General features: G+C 35.8%; 1 protein-coding gene across 1 annotated transcript in view; it reads left to right on the forward strand.

The window, feature by feature from the left end:
- CTNNA3 (catenin alpha 3) overlaps positions 1-19,022 on the forward strand; it is a 1,601,008-nt gene that overhangs the window by 131,004 nt on the left and 1,450,982 nt on the right. The window contains exon 4 of the mRNA XM_049790484.1: positions 8,440-8,606. Within this exon, the coding sequence (XP_049646441.1) occupies positions 8,440-8,606 (167 nt within the window). The remainder of the gene's footprint in view (positions 1-8,439; positions 8,607-19,022) is intronic.

Below are 19,022 nucleotides of genomic sequence, written 5' to 3' on the forward strand. Positions count from 1 at the left end.
CCCCTGTCCTAATGATTTTTCATGGCTTGGTGTACATCTCTTTCGAGAATAAAATTAATCTGTGGAGCTGGATCAATGCAGGCATGGCAATCTATCATCTTTTATTTTCTTCAAAAATCTGAAGTTTCCTTTAGTTCTATCTCCAATCTCCCTTTGTATTAATATATTTAGGTTGATGACTTATAGACTGTGCCAGGGTTTGCTCCTGGCTTTGTGCTCAGGGATTACTACTGGCCTTGCTTAGGGGACCATATGTGGTGCAGAGGCGTAAATAGAGGTTTACTACATGCAGGGAAAGTATCTTAATCCCTGCAATCTCTTTGGCTTCCATTGATATGTATAATAAGAATATTTTATACTTAAGGTAATAAAGAGCTTTTAAAATGAGGAGTTTTTATTTTAATCTGTAGGTAATATGATTAAACTAGCCTAAATGAATTAAAATGAAGGCTATTTCTGGGTTTTAAAATGATAATCTTGGTGCTAGAGCAGTAGCACAGTAGATAGGGCACTTACCTTGTATGTGCTGACCAAGCATCCCATGTTGAGTCCAGAACTATTTTTAATTTGCCTGTTGATTGAATCGCATATGATCAACATTAAACTTAGTCCTATTTGAGTGCCAAGTAGTTAGGATGAATGTTTCCTTAGTTATGGCTGGTTATTCTCATGTATGATTTGTTCAGTATTCAGTTGAATAGTTAAAGCGGGCCCTTTGAAGATCTGAGTTCTCTGCATAGCTTTCTTTCCCATTTCATTTTCTTTGCACTCTCCCTGGACTATAAACTTTGTCCTTTAGTTCAGGTTTTCAAGTTCTTACTCTTTTTTTTTTTTTTTTTTTTTTTTGGTTTTTTGGGTCACACCGGTTTGATGCTCAGGGGTTTCTCCTGGCTAAGCGCTCAGAAATTGTCCTTGGCTTGGGGGGACCATATGGGATGCCCGGGGATCGAACTGCGGTTGCGATCTTTCCTTGGCTAGCATTTGCAAGGCAGACACCTTACCTCTAGTGCCACCTCGCCGGCCCCTCAAGTTCTTACATTTACATTTCTGTCTTGGCCCAGAGAAGTCACTTAAGGCATTGCTGGATTACCCAAGTCTAGTCTTCAAAATAATTTTTTTCATATATTTTTTCTATTTATTTTATGTGGGAAGGAATTTGATTTATTACTCAGCTTTGACCGGAACCAAAATTTAACCTTTAATAAGACTTCAAAGAAAATTTGAAGGCACCAAAAGGGAAATAAAATAGTGAGTGATTTACAATGTCTTCCATATGTAGCTACATTTTGAGTCTACCGATATCCTTATAGTTCCCACACATGAGTCAACACAGCAGTAACTATGTTTTTCTTTAATATATAAAACATTTTTTCTTGCAGTTTTTGAAATGTCTCAGACTTTTAAAGGCAGGCCATTACTTTAAATTAAAAAAAATGTGTTTCAAACCTAGTTGGAAGATGTGGGCTGTAATTCTGTGGTAGAGTGTTTGCATTTAATAAGAAAGGCCCTGGGTTCAGTTCCTGACAACACACACACACATAAAATTGAACAAACAAACAAGCAAAAACCAACCACCCAGACCATGCAAGTTAAAATCTAATTCAGATAACTTCCCTGCTAAATGAAAGATCACTCCACTCCTTTCTCTTAATAGCTTTCAAATTCAAAATGACTATTTCCTAATTAAAAACAAATAAAGCCTCTAAGTGCCCAATCTCAGCTGGGAATCCCATTATACCAGCATATGTTATTCTATATTGAATAAACTAATATGTGTTTGTGTATGTTACACATGTAAGCGACGTAAGAACATGAACAGAAGGTGGTCGCAGGTAGACACTAGATTTCTTAATTGAAGCATAAATATAATGTTAATTATAAAAGTCATGTGAGATTCCATCCTTAATGCCTGCTCCTTTTCATTTTGGTTATGAAAATCCTCCTGATGTTTTGCTTATATAGTGTTTTCATTAGTTATTAAATTTGTAGCCCAAATAATCAATTTTAGAAAGTAGAGTTGCAATTTCAAGTGCAGCAAAGGAACTTGCTATTAAAAGCACTATGTTGTAATGCCCATGGTGTCAATTTGCTTCCAGGAAAGGAACCAGGATGCTTGAGACCCAGTCAATACTTCATGAGGTAGACCCTTATTGCTCACTGCCATGTTGCTTAGAACTCTAGAAATGAAAATTATGATTGTTCTAAGAATGCTCCATACACAATCTAACCCCAGAAGCTTTTTTTGTTTGTTTGTTTTTGGGCCACACCCAGTAACGCTCAGGGGTTACTCCTGGCTATGTGCTCAGAAGTTGCTCCTGGCTTGGGGGACCATATGGGACACCGGGGGATCGAACCGCGGTCCGTCCAAGGCTAGCACAGGCAAGGCAGGCACCTTACCTTTAGCGCCACCGCCTGGCCCCAACCCCAGAAGCTTTTATTTTAGCAAAGTTTACCCTCACCAATGATGATTTGCTTAGAAACTAGAACATGTTTCCTCCTGACTTGCAAACCTCATATTTTTATTTATTTTTTATTTATTTTTAATTTTTTTATTTAAATAGCTTTATTACATACATGATTGTGTTTGGGTTTCGGTCATGTAAAGAACACCACCCATCACCAGTGCAACATTCCCATCACCAATGTCCCAAATCTCCCTCCTCCCCACCCGACCCCCGCCTGTACTCTAGACAGGCTTTCTATTTCCCTTATATATTCTCATTGTTAGGATAGTTCGCAATGTAGTTATTTCTCTAACTAAACTCATCCCTGTTTGTGGTGAGCTTCATGAGGTGAGCTGTAACTTCCAGCCCTTCTCTCTTTTGTGTCTGAAAATTATTATTGCAAGAATGTTTTTTATTTTTCTTAAAACCCATAGATGAGTGAGACCATTCTGCGTCTTTCTTTCTCGCTCTGACTTATTTCACTCAGCATAAGAGATTCCATGTACATCCATGTATAGGCAAATTTCATGACTTCATCTCTCCTGACAGCTGCATAATATTCCATTGTGTATATGTACCACAGTTTCTTTAGCCATTCATCTGTTGAAGGGTATCTTGGCTGTTTCCAGAGTCTTGCTATGGTATATAGTGCTGCAATGAATATAGGTGTAAGGAAGGGATTTTTGTATTGTTTTTTTGTGTTCCTAGGGTATATTCCTAAGTGTGGTATAACTGGATTATATGGGAGCTCGATTTCCAGTTTTTGGAGGAATCTTCATATTGCTTTTCATAAAGGTTGAACTAGACGGCATTCCCACCAGCAGAGGATAAGAGTTCCTTTCTCTCCACATCCCCGCCAACACTGGCAAGCCTCATATTTTTAAGCACTCTGGCCCATCCCGCAAGCATCAGTTCTTCAACTACAACCTACGAATCGACCTCCAATATCTGTCTATGTGTGTGTGTGTGTGTGTGTGTGTGTGTGTGTGTGTGTGTGTGTGGTGGACACCTCTATGTCTGTCTAATCCGTATTATACATAGTGACTGTCTATGCTGTATATAGTCCTTGTTATATTTAATCCCTCTTTCCCCCTCCCCTATTTACCACCTTACAAATCCTCTTCTTACAAATCCTCACTCTCCCAACTCTGATCTGTTATCTCTCTCTATTTAACCCTCTTTACCTTCAGCTCTTAATCCCTAAGGAACTGGGACCTTCCCCCTGCCACAGCAAGCTGACAACTGGCTTCCAAAGTGAAAGGACATCTTCCCAGCCTACTTGTCTCAGCCCAGGAAGAAGCTGCTTTCACTGTTTCTACTGATTCATTTTATGTGACCCCTTTTCTCCCACCTCCCCTCACCCCTCACTGTGGACAGTTGCTTGCTATCAGATTCAGCTCCAGAGAGACCCTCAGCTCCAGGACAATTAGTATGCCCAGAGCCTGTGACTACAGGTTTATATCTTATGTCAGGCTGCTTCATGGGAAGAGAGACATCCTATTTTTTTAGGCTAAGGGTATTTCCTTTCTAATTTCCCCAAAGTTTGCTGCACCTATGCAACAACAACAATAACAACAAAACAAAACAAAACAGAAAACAACAAACAACAACCCCCCACTACTATACCCCCCTTTCTTCAATTTTCGTATCTTCTAGATAGGGGCTCCCGCCTTTTTCATAGAACCTTGGGATATTAATTACTTTGTTTAACCTTATATTTCTGCATTTTCCTTCAAAATTGAGGGGGGGAAAAAAGGTTGGGAACCAGGGGCCAAGTGGTCTCAGGTGCATTGGTGGAGATTAAAAAAAAGGTGCAGAAGTAAATACCCAAGCCAAAGTCAACAACAAAAGAATCAAAAGAGCCAAACTATTGCAATTTAAACTTAAAATGGGCCTGCTACACTGGCAGTCCAGGGGGCTAAGGGTGGAGGTATGGATTCACACTGGGAACTTTGGTGGGTTGAGGTCAACACTGGTGGGGGGAATGACCCTAATTCACTATCCCTGTGTGCCTGAAATCCAACTATGAAGATCTTGTAATTCACAATGGTTTCAATAAAAATAAAAAAGCATTATGTTGGTATATTTTATAAAATGAAAATTACTTTGTAGTGTCTATGTGGCAAGTAGCTTTTTGGTACTTTTGGAATATCATGCAATGTTTTATATATCATAGTTTTCTATATTCAGAAAAATCTCATGTTATAAAGTTGTACCTATTTTAATCTTTGTATTTATCTTAGTATCTTATTCAGTCAAATATTTCCTAGCTAAATTATTTGAAGATCAAAAATAATACTTTGGTAGGAGAAGATCACAATGAATTTAATAATTCTTGTAGCATTTCAGCACATTTCATAAGCCGATTTTATGTAAAGAGTAGGATTTTTAAAGGAAAACAAAGTTTTAAAAGTTGTGTATTAAAGGTAAACATTTTTTATTACTAAACTTAAAATCATTGTAAAAAGATTGGACAAAATATTTCAAAAGAATAAATTCTCACATCTTTATAGATGGTAATATTAAGATTGAAAGGAAATTTGTTGTGCTTTTTTTTCTAGATAGAAAAAAAATGCCACTTCCCCCCTCCAGAAATAGGTCAGTTCAAAAGTAAATAGAATAAATTCTCCAAATTCTCCAAACTAGTATCACTGTTAAATGATAAGAAATTATGATAGCCTTCATGGAACAAAATGCTTACCAAAAGTTATATTCTTTATTTTAAAAATATTGGGACATTGAAAAGTCATCCTCATAAAAATATTATTGAAGCATTAAAAATTAGAGTCTGACTCCACTAAAGTAATATAAAATAAAATAAAGTAACCCTGTGGAAAAAATATTAAGTTACTCATAAAACATGAAGAAATCTGGGTCAGGGAGATGGCTCAAGAGCTCAAACACATAATTTGCATGAGAGAGGCCTGTTTTCGTATTCACCTAATACCACTAGGAGTGTCCCATTACTAGTTGTGGCCAAATCTCAAATAAATAAGTAACAGAATTTGACAGAATCTATTTTCGTCTCTTATACCTTAGATGCACTCCTTCTCTGTGTCTTGCTAGTTTTTGTGCAGGTCTCTACCAGAGCCATGCTTATTAAAGAATTTGTGAACATTTACATTTACATGTGAATCTCATGGGTCACTACATAGATTTATATTTATCTCTTATTCTGGATACTTAGAATGGAGCTGTGTCATGTAGGGCATAGCAACAGTTTTTCAAAGGAAAGACAAATACGTTCATACATATATTAATTCAGCAATGCACATTCAATGTATTGCATAGTCAAAAATAAGGCATTATTTTAGACAATAGGGATACTGCTGTGATCCAGAAGAATGTAGCTCTTACAGTTACTTAGTTTTAAAATTTAGAAGAACATAATTTTGATACACAGATTATTCCAATGAATGATGATGGTCTTTATTATAGGAAGCATAGAATTCCACTTTCGACCTACCTTACTAATTGGTTCTAAGGCTTCACAGAGAAAGTGATGCTTTTTGTTTTCTTTTTGGATAACACCCAAAAGTGCTCAGGTTTTCCTCCTGGCTTTGTGGTCAGGGAACCATATGCAGTGTTGGAGATTGAACTGGGTTTAGCATCATGGAAGGCATGCTGTGCTATTTGTACTATATTTACTATTGTTCCCACTCTGAGAAAGTGCTGTTTTAAGTTTTCATCAGTAGTATGACTTGAAACCTGCTAAAAATGGGGAGTATTATGGAGGAGTAAAAGGGAGAGCAGTGAGTTCAGTAAAAAAAAAAAAAGAAATTACTCGCTGCATTTTTATTAATACATTTCATGAGTAACTTATTTTCTTCCAACAGAGTTACTTGACTGACACTTCATATTTCTTTAGTGGAGTCAGACTATAATTTTTAATGTGAAATCATATTTCTATGAGGATGACTTTTCAATCTCCCAATATTTTTAAATAAAGGATATCATTTTTTGATATGCACTTTTGGTTTTGGCAATGAAGTAAATAAAGGCAGTATTCCACAAAGGCTATCACAACTTCTCAGTTCAGAATTATATCAAGATTTTTGTGAAAATTCATCTGTTCTCTGAATTTCAAAGTTCACTTTAATTTCTTCCAATTTTCTAGCTGAAATTATAACTTGTAGAGAAGTACATAAAGTACTTATAAAGTAGAAAAGTACATACATAGAAAGGTCCATTTTTTAGATGGAGAGAGCTGACCTGAACAACTGGAGGTGAGAGGGAAGGATAGTGGCGGGATACTGACAAATCCAGTGGTGGGAGTCATATAGTACATTGCACACTGTTATCAGTAGTGGAAATCATGGTGACAAGTAAATAAAATGAAAATCACCATTTACATTTTTCCCACTTACTGTTCTTAACAGTTTACCATTTCTTTTAGAAACTGTCTGAGAATATAACAGGTGGTAGTTGAGCACTTTCATCAGATATTAGATAAACATCTCATTTTATAATCCTTCTAATCACTGTAAGCTAAAATGTTTTTAAAATCTCTTTTCTATAATCACATATCATATTTTGTATATTCATAAGTTTTCATGTTATTGAAGTTGTACCTATCAATCCTTGTTCATGTCTTAGCATCTTATTTAGTCAGGTATTTCCTAAGATTAGAAGAATTAGAAAGATTAGAAAGAAGATCAGAAAATTATATTTGATAGAAAAGAACTACAATGAGCTCAATAATTTTCTAGCATTGCTCTTTGTTAATTGTCACAAAATTGTAGGTATTATTATCAGCTTCATTTACAAACGGGAAAGGGCATGAAGAGATCAAGTGACTTGTCATAGATGGGACAGGGACTCAGAAGTATAATGCTTTCATGTAATAATTTATCATTTGTCATGTACTGATTTGTCATGTTATATAATTTGTCATGTAATAATTTATGCTTATTAATGTACTAGCTCTTGGTTTTCTGCAGCCTACTATAAAATACAATAGATTAATAAATTAAAAGAACATATTGTAGAAAGTTTTAATAGTATGATGGCATTTAAAATATATATATGCTTTATGTTCCGTTACCTATAAAATATGATCTTTCTTGAGACAAAATCTCTTTATAAATGTAAGTATACAAATATATGTAAAATAGTGGGTCTATTTCACTAAATATTATTTACTGTGAAATTTGCTTTCAGCTTAAATTTAGATATTTTTAGTATATTGACAGCTTAGTAAAATTTTACTTCTTAATAATTTTTGTCAGACTCTTATGTGTGTGCATGTGGTCAGAGTAATTATCTTTTAAATCTTTCCTCTCCCTCTAGATTTCTTTCTATTACTTATATATTTGGTTTTAATCTAGGGAGAGGTTCTTAGAGGACTATATATAGTGTTGGGTATCAAACTCAGGTCAGGCAATTACAAGACTAGCATCTTACCCACTGTACTACCTTATTGGCCCTGTCTTCTGAATTTAAAAGCTAGTTGAAGTGGGGAGGGAGAAGATAGGGGGCATTGGTGTTGGCAATGTTGCACTGTGAAGAGGAGTGTTCTTTTTTATGATCGAAACCCAACTACAAACACATTTGCAATCATGGTGCTTAAATAAAGATATTATTATTAAAAATAAACAAAAGCTATTTGGAACGTAGCTCAATGAAGATCTATTTTTATAAATAAGATTTTGTCTGATTGAAATCTTAGTAATGAGATCTCTCACCGAAAATGAGATTCAGAAAATGCTGAAGTTGACAGCAATTTTACTAGATGTTGCTGGTAAATTGAGCACAATTTTCTTGCAGAAAAATGTTATCATGCTTTTTTAAACTTCCAGGCACTTGTCAAAAATGAATGTCAATTGGAACCGCATTGTTTATTAGGAGACAATCTTCTAGTGTCAACTGACAGTTTTTTTTTTTTAAAACATTGTGCTTCATCATGGATGTATTTGAAATTAGGTTGGATGCTAAATGCTTATATAGGCATAGAGGAAACTTACAGTATAACTAATTGGGGTGATGTGTTTTTCAGGTGAAGCTCTGAAAGTATCAGCCGAGAGATTTGCAGATGACCCCTGTTTTCTCCCCAAGAGAGAAGCTGTGGTGCAAGTTGCCCGAGCCTTGTTGACGGCAGTTACCAGACTCCTAATCCTTGCAGACATGATCGACGTGATGCATCTCTTGCAGCATCTATCCGCTGTAAGTAAAAGATGGCTTAGGATGCCTCCATATGGTTCTCGCTTCTAATTCTGTTCTCTGTCCTAGTGTCTCTGAATCTTGTTCTTTTCTTAACAGTGCTGGTCAAAAGCTTACTAGGTTGGTTTATTAAACCAATCAAAAGAATGAAGAGAGAAGTTAGGCTTAAAACCAGTGGATCTGATGCATTATAGAGATAGGACACATACTGTAAATGCATGAAAAGTTAAATTTAAAAGACACCTTTTATTTATTTTATTTATTTTTTTACACACATTTATACTTCCATAGGCCTATGTAGGTCCTTTTAAATTTTCCTTTTTTTTTTTTTACATATAAATTGTTATTTAAGCACCATGATTACAAGTATGTTTGTAGTTGGGTTTCAGTTATAAACAAAATACCCTCCTTCACCAGTGCAACATTCCTACCACCAATGTCCCCCACCCTTGCCTGTATTCACAACAGGCATTCTACTTCTCTCATTCTTTAACGTCGTCATGCTAGTTGTTAGTGTTAGTTGTTTGTGGTGAGCTTCAAATTGTGAGCCTGTCCTTCTAGCCCTTAACTCTATTGTTTCTGGGCCTTATTACAGTGATGTCTTTCATTTTCTTAAAGCCCATAGAGGAGTGAGACTATTCTGTGTCTATCTCTCTCCCTCTGACTTATTTCACTCAGCATAATAGATTTCATGTACATCCATGTATAGGAAAATTTCATGATTTCATCTCTGACGGCTGCAAAATATTCCATTGTGTATATGTACCACAGTTTCTTTAGCCATTTATTTGTTGAAGGGCATCTGGGTTGTTTCCAGAGTCTGGCGATTGTAAATAGCACTGCAATGAATATAGGTGTGAGGAAGGGATTTTTGAATTGTATTTTTGTGTTCCTAGGGTCTATCCCTAGGAGTGGAATAGCTGGAGCATATGGGAGTTCAGTTTCCAGTTTTTTGAGGAATCTCTATATTGTTTTCCATAAAGGCTGGACTAGACGGCATTCCCACCAACAGTGGATAAGAGTTCCCTTTTCTCCACATCCCCGCCAGCACTGATTGTTCTTGTTCTTTGAGTTGTATGCCAGTCTCTATGGTGTGAGATGGTATCTCATTGTAGTTTTGATTTGCATCTCCCTGATGATTAGTGATGTGGAGCATTTTTTCATGTAAAAGACAGCTTTTAAAATATAAAACTATTTAAAATTTAAATATGTTTAAAATATAATTTTATTTTATTTATTTTACATTTATTTAAAATTTAATATTATATTGATGATTTCCAGAAGGAATTAAGAAAGGGATTAGTAGGTATATAAAGAAAAAAAGAATAATTGAATTATTGACCAAAGAATTGGACTTCAAGTGGTGGTATACACTTTTAATGTGTATATGCCAACATTGACTTCAAATGACATATTCCTGAATAAAATAATTTGAGGAAGAAAACTTTAACTCAACATCAGAACTTTATCTTTCTTTAAAATGAATAATGTATGTCTATGGCTCCCTTTGCCTTCAGATAAATAGCACTCACTTACTGGTAGTTTTGGTATTTCATTATGAAAAAGTAAGAACGGCTTTAATATGAATTAAGAATATATTTAAGCTAGGAGACTACAAAGGCAATAAGATATTCTGCTTGTTTAATTTTGCTAGGAAAATTCTTCTAGCAAGTTTCAGTAGAACAAAATTCTATTTTTTCTTTTATAATTTTTATTGAGACCAATGTGAATTACAAGTCTTTCACAGTTGTATTTCAGGCACATACTGTCAGTGAATTAGGGCCATTTCCACCACCAGTGTTGACCTCTCTTCACCCCTGTTGCCAGCATGCATCCTATACCTCCACCCTACCCCCCTGGAGTGATAGTGTAACAGGTCCCTTTTTGTTGTAGTTGGGTGTCTTGATTCTATTGTCATTGACTTTGGTTTAGTTATTTAGGTCTGTCCATTTTATTTTTTTTTTACAAAATTCTTTTTCTAGAGGGACTACTGCTGTGGTGCTGAGACCCCTAGGTCTCTGTTGGTAATGCTCAGCTGGACAGTTCAGTTCTTAGGGTGGTGGAGATGTAGCAGTACTCAGCTGGGCAGTACTTGGCGTTCACCAGGGCGCTATCTGTTCTGTTGTGTCAGGGCAGGAGGTGATGGGGACTAAACTCAGAGCTTCATGTATGTTAAGCAAATGCTTGACCACTTGAGCTAGCCCCTGGAACAGAATTTTATTGAAGTCCATTTACTTTTCTGTTTTGTCTCCTTGCATCTTTAAAAAGGTGTCTGATAGGAAAGGTGATATAAAACTTTTTAGAGTCTGTTCTCTGCCATGCTTTAAATTGGATCCTTACTTTTCTGCTTCTCTTTGTATTTCTCTATATTTAAAAAGGTTCTAACATTGTACTTAATAAGCAAATGATGGCCTTCTATGAATGACCTTCTTGTTAAACTTATTTTCCCTAAGCCATTATGTCATATCTTACTCAAGAATGCTTATTTTAATGCCGAGATGGTTCATTTGAAATTTCACATTAATTTTCTTTTTGATAATTTTGTTACTGCAAAAAATAATCAGAGCTTTCTATTGTTAAAAATGTTTTTGTATGGGGGCTGGAGAGAGAGCATGGAGGTAAGGCGTTTACCTTTCATGCAGAAGAATGGAGGTTCGAATCCCAGCATCCCATATGGTCTCTCAAACCTGTCAGGAGAGATTTCTGAGCATAGAGCTAGGAGTAACCTCTGAGCGCTGCTGGGTTTGACCCAAAAACCAAAAAAAAAAAAATGTTTTTGTGGTGCCGTAACTACAGCACAGGGATAGAATGTTTGCCTTGCACGTGGCCAACCCCACATGGACCCCAGTTTGAATCCAGGTATCCCATATGGTCCCCCGATCCTGCCAGGAGCAACCCCTGAGCTCTGCTGAATGTGGTCAAAAACAAAAACAAAAAAACAAAAAAAAAGTTTTATAAAGGGGATTAATTCTCATCACCAGAAACTGTGTGCTATTGAATTTGTAGATGAGGCAATTCAGCAGTATTTGATTATTTTCTGTTTATTGGTTTATTGAATATCTCAGATAAGTTCCTGAATATTTCTGTGGTTCTTTTTTATTTACTATGTGAATACAGACATTGTACTGAAGAAATTTCATGACTTCATCTTTCCTTATAGCTGCATAGTGTTTAATTGTGTAGATTTACCAGAGTATCTTTAGCCACTCACCTGGGCTATTTCTAGTTTCTGGCTAAAGTAAAAAGTGCTGCAATGAATATAGGTGTGCAGAAGGCATTTTTGTATTGTGTTTTTGTGTTCCTAGGGTATATCTCTAGATCATATGAAGGCTTAATTTCCAGTTTTTTGAAAAATATCCATCTATTTTCCATAAAGACTGGACTAGACAGCATTCTCACCGGCAGTAAATGAGAGTTCCTTGCGCCCACATCCACACCAGTACTGGTTGCTGTTTTGATTGAATTTCCCTAATGATTAGTGATATGGAGCACTTTTTCATGAGTCTTTGGATATTTGTATTTCTTCTTTGAGAAAGTGTCTCTTCTCCCCCCCCCCCTTTTTTTTTTTTTGGGTCATACTTGGCAGCGTTCAGGGGTTACTCCTGGCTCCACTCTCAGAAATTGCTCCTGCCAGGCTTGGGGGACCATATGGGATGCAGGGATTTGAACCAATGACCTTCTGCATGAAAGGCAAACGCCTTACCTCCATGCTATCTCTCTGGCCCCATTTTCCCCATTTTTTGATGAGGTTAGATGTTTTTTTCTTTTCTTGTTGAATTCTGCCAGTACCTTGTATATCTTAGATATTAACCCCTTATCTAGGGGCTCGGAGAGATAGCACAGCGGCGTTTGCCTTGCAAGCAGCCAATCCAGGACCAAAGGTGGTTGGTTCGAATCCCGGTGTCCCATATGGTCTCCCGTGCCTGCCAGGAGCTATTTCTGAGCAGACAGCCAGGAGTAACCCCTGAGCACCGCCGGGTGTGACGACCCAAAAACCCCTTATCTGGTGGGTATTGGGTCAATACGTTCTCCCATTCTGTGCATAGTCATTGTGTGCTAGTCACTGTTTCCTTTGAGGTGCAGAAACTTCTCTTGGTTGGTGGAGGGAGATTTTGGGTCATCTTAGATGCTTCTCAGGGTTTACTTCTGGCTCTGTCCAGTGATCACTCTTGGTAATTAGTGCTCATGGAACCCAAGTGGTACCTGGAATTTTTACTGGGTTGGCTTTATGTAAAGCTACCCTACATTGGACTATTTTTTTAATTTAAAATTTTCCTCTTTATTTAAGCACCATATTTACATACATAATTGTAGTTGGATTTCAGTCATAAAAAGAACACTCTCCTTCACCAGAATAACCTTCCCACCACCAATCCCTCCCATCTCCCTCCTTCCCCACTCACTGTCTGTAAGAGAGAAAGGCATTCTACTTCTCGCACTCATTAACATTGTCTTGATTGTTAGCGTGGACATCTAACTAAACTCACTATTCTAGGTGGGGAGCTTCCCATCGAGAGCCAGTCCTTCCAGCCCTCATCTTAGTTGTCTCTGGGCATTATTACAAGAATGTCTTTTGTTTTTCTTAAAACCCATGGAGGAGTGAAACTGTTCTGTGTCTATCTCTTTCCCTTTAACTTATTTCACTCAGCATAATAGATTCCATGTCCATCCATGGATAGGAAAATCTCATGATTTCATCTCTCCTGATGGCTGCATAATAGTCCATTGTGTATATGTACCACAGTTTCTTTAGTCATTCATCTGTTGAAGGGCATCTGGGTTGTTTCCAGAGTCTGGCTATTGTAAAAAGTGCTGCAATAAATATAAGTGTGAGAAAGGGATTTTTAAACTGTATTTTTGTGTTCCTAGGGTATATCCCTATGGGAGCTCAATATCCAGTTTTTTAGGAATCTCCCATTGTTTCCCATTATGGCTGAACTAGAAGGCATCAGCAGTGAATGAGAGTTCCTTTCTCTCCACATCCCTGCCAGCACTTGTTCTTGTTCTTTGTCATGTGTGCATTGGACTATTTCTAATCCAGATCTCAGTTCAACTTTATTGTATGTTTGTAATTTATATAATCATTTAATTTCTGAGCCATATGTGTATGTTTTAATTCGGTTTCAACTTTCAGCCTCCTTTATTTGGACAATGATTATTTTGTAAATTTATTTGGAAAATAAGTATATGAGTCAATGGTTGATGTTCAGAAAAATGAAATAACTATTATTCTTGGTCATGCTTCACTTTGGATGCCCTGTGGTTGCTACCTTTAAGTAAGGTGAATTGGCTATTTTTTATGCTTAAAACTATTTCTTTTTACTCCAAACATTAATATTTATAGAACATTAATACATTATTCTTTTGAACTATTTCTTTCTTCAGCTTTAGTCTTCAGATTCTTGTCTCATTGTTTTAAACTGACATCTTAAGGACATTAAATTTACACATAGTGATTCAGTGCATTCAGTCAGGCACTTAGTGGAAACTCTTTTGTGCTCATAATGCCATAAGTCTGAGATTCCTTTTCATGTTACAGGGAACAAGCATCCTGCACGTTGTGCAAATGCACGAAATGTTAAATATGGAAAAATGTCAACTGTTAAGCTAGTTCTTTTTTTTTTTGAACAATGGGACTTAATTTTTTTTAATTATAAGAATGAGTTTTGAACAATGGGACTTAATTTTTTTTATTATAAAGATGAGTAGACCGCTGGAGCCATGGTAGTTATTTGATTCTACTGCTCTGACTACAAGAGGAAGTTGAATATCAGCCCTGAGAGTTGGGAATCTACTTGCCAGAGTCCCTGCCTCACTTTTTCTGGCTGCTTCAGTCAGTTTCTTCTTGTCCTCTTTCTTAAGTTGTTCCACAAACTTACACAATCTAAGTGAACACACTTAATGTGCCATTAATATAGAATTTTGGCTTAGAGTTATTTAAAAATATGTCATCACAAAAGGGAGAAAATGAATTTGGCTAGTGAGAATGCTGAGTTTAATTAGCTATTTCCCATGTTGATGTATTCATGCTTCTCTTTCCTGTGGAACAGATTTTCAGTTATTTTAACAGGAGATGAGCAATCGTCATCTTTTATGTTTTATTTTAGTTATTATTTCTGAACATCTATAATATAATGAGTAGAGATTTCTGGGGGAGCATTTATAATACTTGCATTTAATGGTGAATGGCTTAGAGATACTTTATGTTTGTGTCTTATTTATCATATGTTATTTTTCTGGTCCCTCATTAGGCTTATATATATATATATATATGTATAATGCGTAGGAGAGTAAATTCTTCCTGATGTATACGCTTTTTGATTATTAGTAAATGAGCCTCTATCTTCCATAACTTTTTGAATCTCAAAGTCGATGTTGTCTGATACCAATATGAGTTCACAGCAAAATATCTTTAATTTTTGAAGTATGTTCTTTCCCAACTTACCTTCAATGAGAGGTAATTTACTTTGACATCATAATATAATGAATTTACATTAATTAGTGTAAAAATTCTCAAGAGGTTTCTTTCAATGCTCATATAGAGGCTGACTAAAACAACAACAACAAAACAACAACCCCCCCCCAAAAAAAAACCCAAATGAAATCAACATTAAACTTTAAGTATAACCAAAATCTTACCTCAACTGTATTTTCTTGTTTATTTAGTTTTATGACCAGGGCAAAATATTTTTACTTTTTTGTTTGTTTGTTTTGTTTTCGGGTCACACCCGGTGGCACTCAGGGATTACTCCTGACTTGGAGCTCAGAAATCGCTCCTGGCTGGCTCGGGGGACCATATGGGATGTCGGGAATCGAACCACCATTCATCCTTGCTTTGTGCAAGGCTAACGCCCTACCTCTGTGCTCTCTCTCTGGCCCTGCTTTTACTTTTTAACTTAAGTGTATATGTGGGGAGATGAAGCTGTGATGCATTTAATAGAGATATAAATCAAAGAAATACACAGATTTTGTGTGGCCCATCCTGGACAATCATTTGTTTTGTATGTAAAATATTTACTTAGAGCAGCGATCTCCAAACTATGGCCCAAGGGCCATGAATGTTGAAAACATTTAACCCACCTGCTGGGTATTTTTGCTGCAGCTGCCTGTTCTGCTTAGCAGGTGACTCATCCTGGGACCACAGACACATTTGTGGGATGTTATGCAACACTCTCCGACTCCCTCCTCTCTGTCTCTCAACTCCTCTCAGTCTCTGGCAGGGTCCCTCAATTACGGCCCACCAAAAGTGGGACTGTAGTTCCCACTGAAATAATGGTAAATTTATTGATTTAACTTTACTTGTTCTTGATTTTAAATATTGTATTTGTTCCCATTTTATTTTTCAAATTCAAAATAAGATATGTGCATTGTGCACAGAAATATGTTCAGAGTTTTTTAAGCTATAGTTCAGCCCTCCAGTGGTCTCAGGGAGAGTGAACTGCCCCCCCCCCTTCTTTAATAAAGTCTGAGGAACCCTGACTTAAAGGAATGAGTCATTGTAGTTTGAATACTTTGATCTATTTAGTATCAATAAGTGGGTGTATACGTCCTGATAATGGAAGCTCAAACTAAAATCTTCACATTATGCAAACTTTGACCTTTAATGAAAACATCTTGTGGTGATGTATCATTACTGGATTTTCTCCTTTTATTCTTAAGCTATGTACTTATTATTGGAAATGTTGGTTTTCATATTTCTTACTTTGAAACATTACAAATGTCCTTTCCTTAAAGTTTCTATCTAGAGTTTTGTAAAAGTCACTAATGTAAATTTGAAAAATAAATATTTAAAAATCACAGCTAAAGTCTTAGCTTGAAAGACAAAGTGCTGGCAATAAAGACTACTTTGGAATTTAGTTGGTAGAGTGAATATTAATTTTCTAGGCAAATTTCTTAAAGGATTGGAATAGTAAATACAGTGTTATTTTTATTCAAATGTATGAGAAGAGGTGAGAAATGATTATATAACATGATAAAATTATACAGCTCATTAAAGTTATGTTAAAAGAAACATATTATACTTACTAAACTTATTACAAAGGAGCCAATATCAAATTGTGACTGAATTTACATTTTGGGGTAGAATAAGTTCCCACGTAAGACTCAGGAAATTCTTTCTATCCTTTGGATTTGGCAAAACTTGAATCCCTTCATATTTTCTTCATGATCTGAGTCTCTCAGTATCTATAAGCTTTTTCTCTTTCTGTTTCACTACGATTTTAATTTGTTATTTTAAAGTAACTGGCACTGAGCAGGCACTCAGTAAATGAATGTCAGTGTCTTTTCCATTTCTGAGTTTGTTTTAGTTTCCCATGTACTCTATAAGATCTTTTAGGGGATGAAATGATTTTTATATTCACAGTGTCTTGTCTATAATAAGTTCTGAAAGAGTATTTGTGGAATTTAATTTATTGTCCTGTTGTGGAAGTTTAACACTATTACGTTCCATTTATTTTTTTTCTCTTTCTCCCTCAATTGAGAAGATGTTGCTTTCATGAAACTGAAGATTTAATTCAGTAGAAAACCATTACAATATGACTTATTTCATAGCATCTTAAATAGCAAGGGTCGAATCACTTCCCTGGAAACTTAATTATGTTTTATAAAATCTTATTAACCTGTCTCATGGCATTATAGTTACAGAAAAGTTCTGGTAGATATAAAAAGATGAAGTTTCTATCTGTAGAAATCTAACTAAATGGTACACAGTGAGAAAATGGGAAATAATGACAAAAAAGAGCAAATGCAGATGTCATTTGTCTTGCAAATGATATGGGCTGACATTTTCAATCATTAATAATTCAAGTATTATTTTGCTTTGTTTCTGGGCCACATTGGGCAGCGCTCAGGGCTTACTCTTGACTCTGTTTTAGGGATCATTTCTGGGGGGTTGCCAGGACCATATGCGGTGCAGAGATTGAACCTGGGTCAGACATGTTCAAGGCAAATGTACTACCTGCTATACGATTGCTCAGATCCCATAACGTATGCATTTTTTTAAATTTAAAATTTTTAATTTTTTTTTACTATTTTCAGGCCCCTGAATTTTTTTTTATTGAATCTACAAGCACCGACATTTCAAATGCTAACCTTAATTTTAAATGGAAAAGACAGATTTTTCCAAAGAGAATACTTAACTGCATCATATGCTATGCAGCCAATGAATAAAAGAAAGGAAAGTTTCTGTTAAGTATTTTATACTTTTAAAATACATCACTTCCTCAATGGTAGGTTAGGGGGATAAAGGATGAATGATAAGCAGTTGATGTTTTATTATATTTTGATAACTATTTTTAATAACATAATATTTATTTAAGCACCATGATTACAAGCATGTTTGTAGTTGGGTTTTTAGTTTATATATATTTATTATATATATATATATGCAACCTTTCCACTAACCAATGCCCCAAGTCCCTCCTCCTACCTGCTGCCTGTATTCGAGACAGGCATTTTAACACAAGGCAACAATTCACTTTCTCATACGCTTTATCTTTTTTATTTATTATAATAGAACAATCTTCTGTGATTTGCTAAATTTTTTTACCCTATTTGTTTAGCTAGTATCTTACTTAAAATGAATGAAAATATTCTAGATTTTCAGAATCAATTTCTTATCACACGTATATTATAAAGCAGAAATAGATTAATGTTTGTTGAACATGCTTCATATGCTTTTATCATCAAATGCTTCTCAGGATTTAAGATATGAGATACCTTTGTGACTGAAATTTCATGGGTGTTTCGACTGCAAAGATATTTCTGCATAGATGAGCAAAGACTCTTTCTTTAATTAGTTTCCATGTTTGGAGTGTGATAACTGGTTTAATACATCTTCATTATAATTTGAAATTCTACATCCATTGTGCCTTTTTTTTGAAAGATGAAGTATGTTCTTTAGTTGGATTGAAAACTAAACTAGTATTTCTTTTTGTTTTTTTTTTGGCTTTTGGGTCACACCCTGTAGCACTCAGGGGTTTCTCCTGGCTCTATGCTCAGAAATCGCTCCTAGCAGGCTCGGGGGACCATATGGGATGCCGGGATTCGAACTACCGACCTTCTGCATGAAAGGCAAATGCCTTACCTCCATGCTATCTCTCCGGCTCCCAAAAACTAAACTAATATTTCATTCATGCAAAAATGTTGGCTGTATTTAGAGTACTATTATGAATTCTTTATCACCACCCCCCATTATTTTATTAAAAGGCAATGATCTTGTTTTCTTTCTTTTTTGTTTTGTTTTGTTTTGGACCACACCCAGAAGTGCTCTGGTTACTCCTGGCTCTGTGCTCAGAAAAAACTCTTGACAGACTAGAGGACCTTTTAGGATGCAGGAGAATTGAACCCCCATTGGCTGTGTGCAAGACTACTACCTACTCACTATGCCATTGCTCTGGCCCTGATCAATATTTTTTTAAT

The sequence above is a fragment of the Suncus etruscus genome, chromosome 17 (genome assembly GCF_024139225.1).
Source record: "Suncus etruscus isolate mSunEtr1 chromosome 17, mSunEtr1.pri.cur, whole genome shotgun sequence".
Taxonomy (NCBI): Eukaryota; Metazoa; Chordata; class Mammalia; order Eulipotyphla; family Soricidae; genus Suncus; species Suncus etruscus.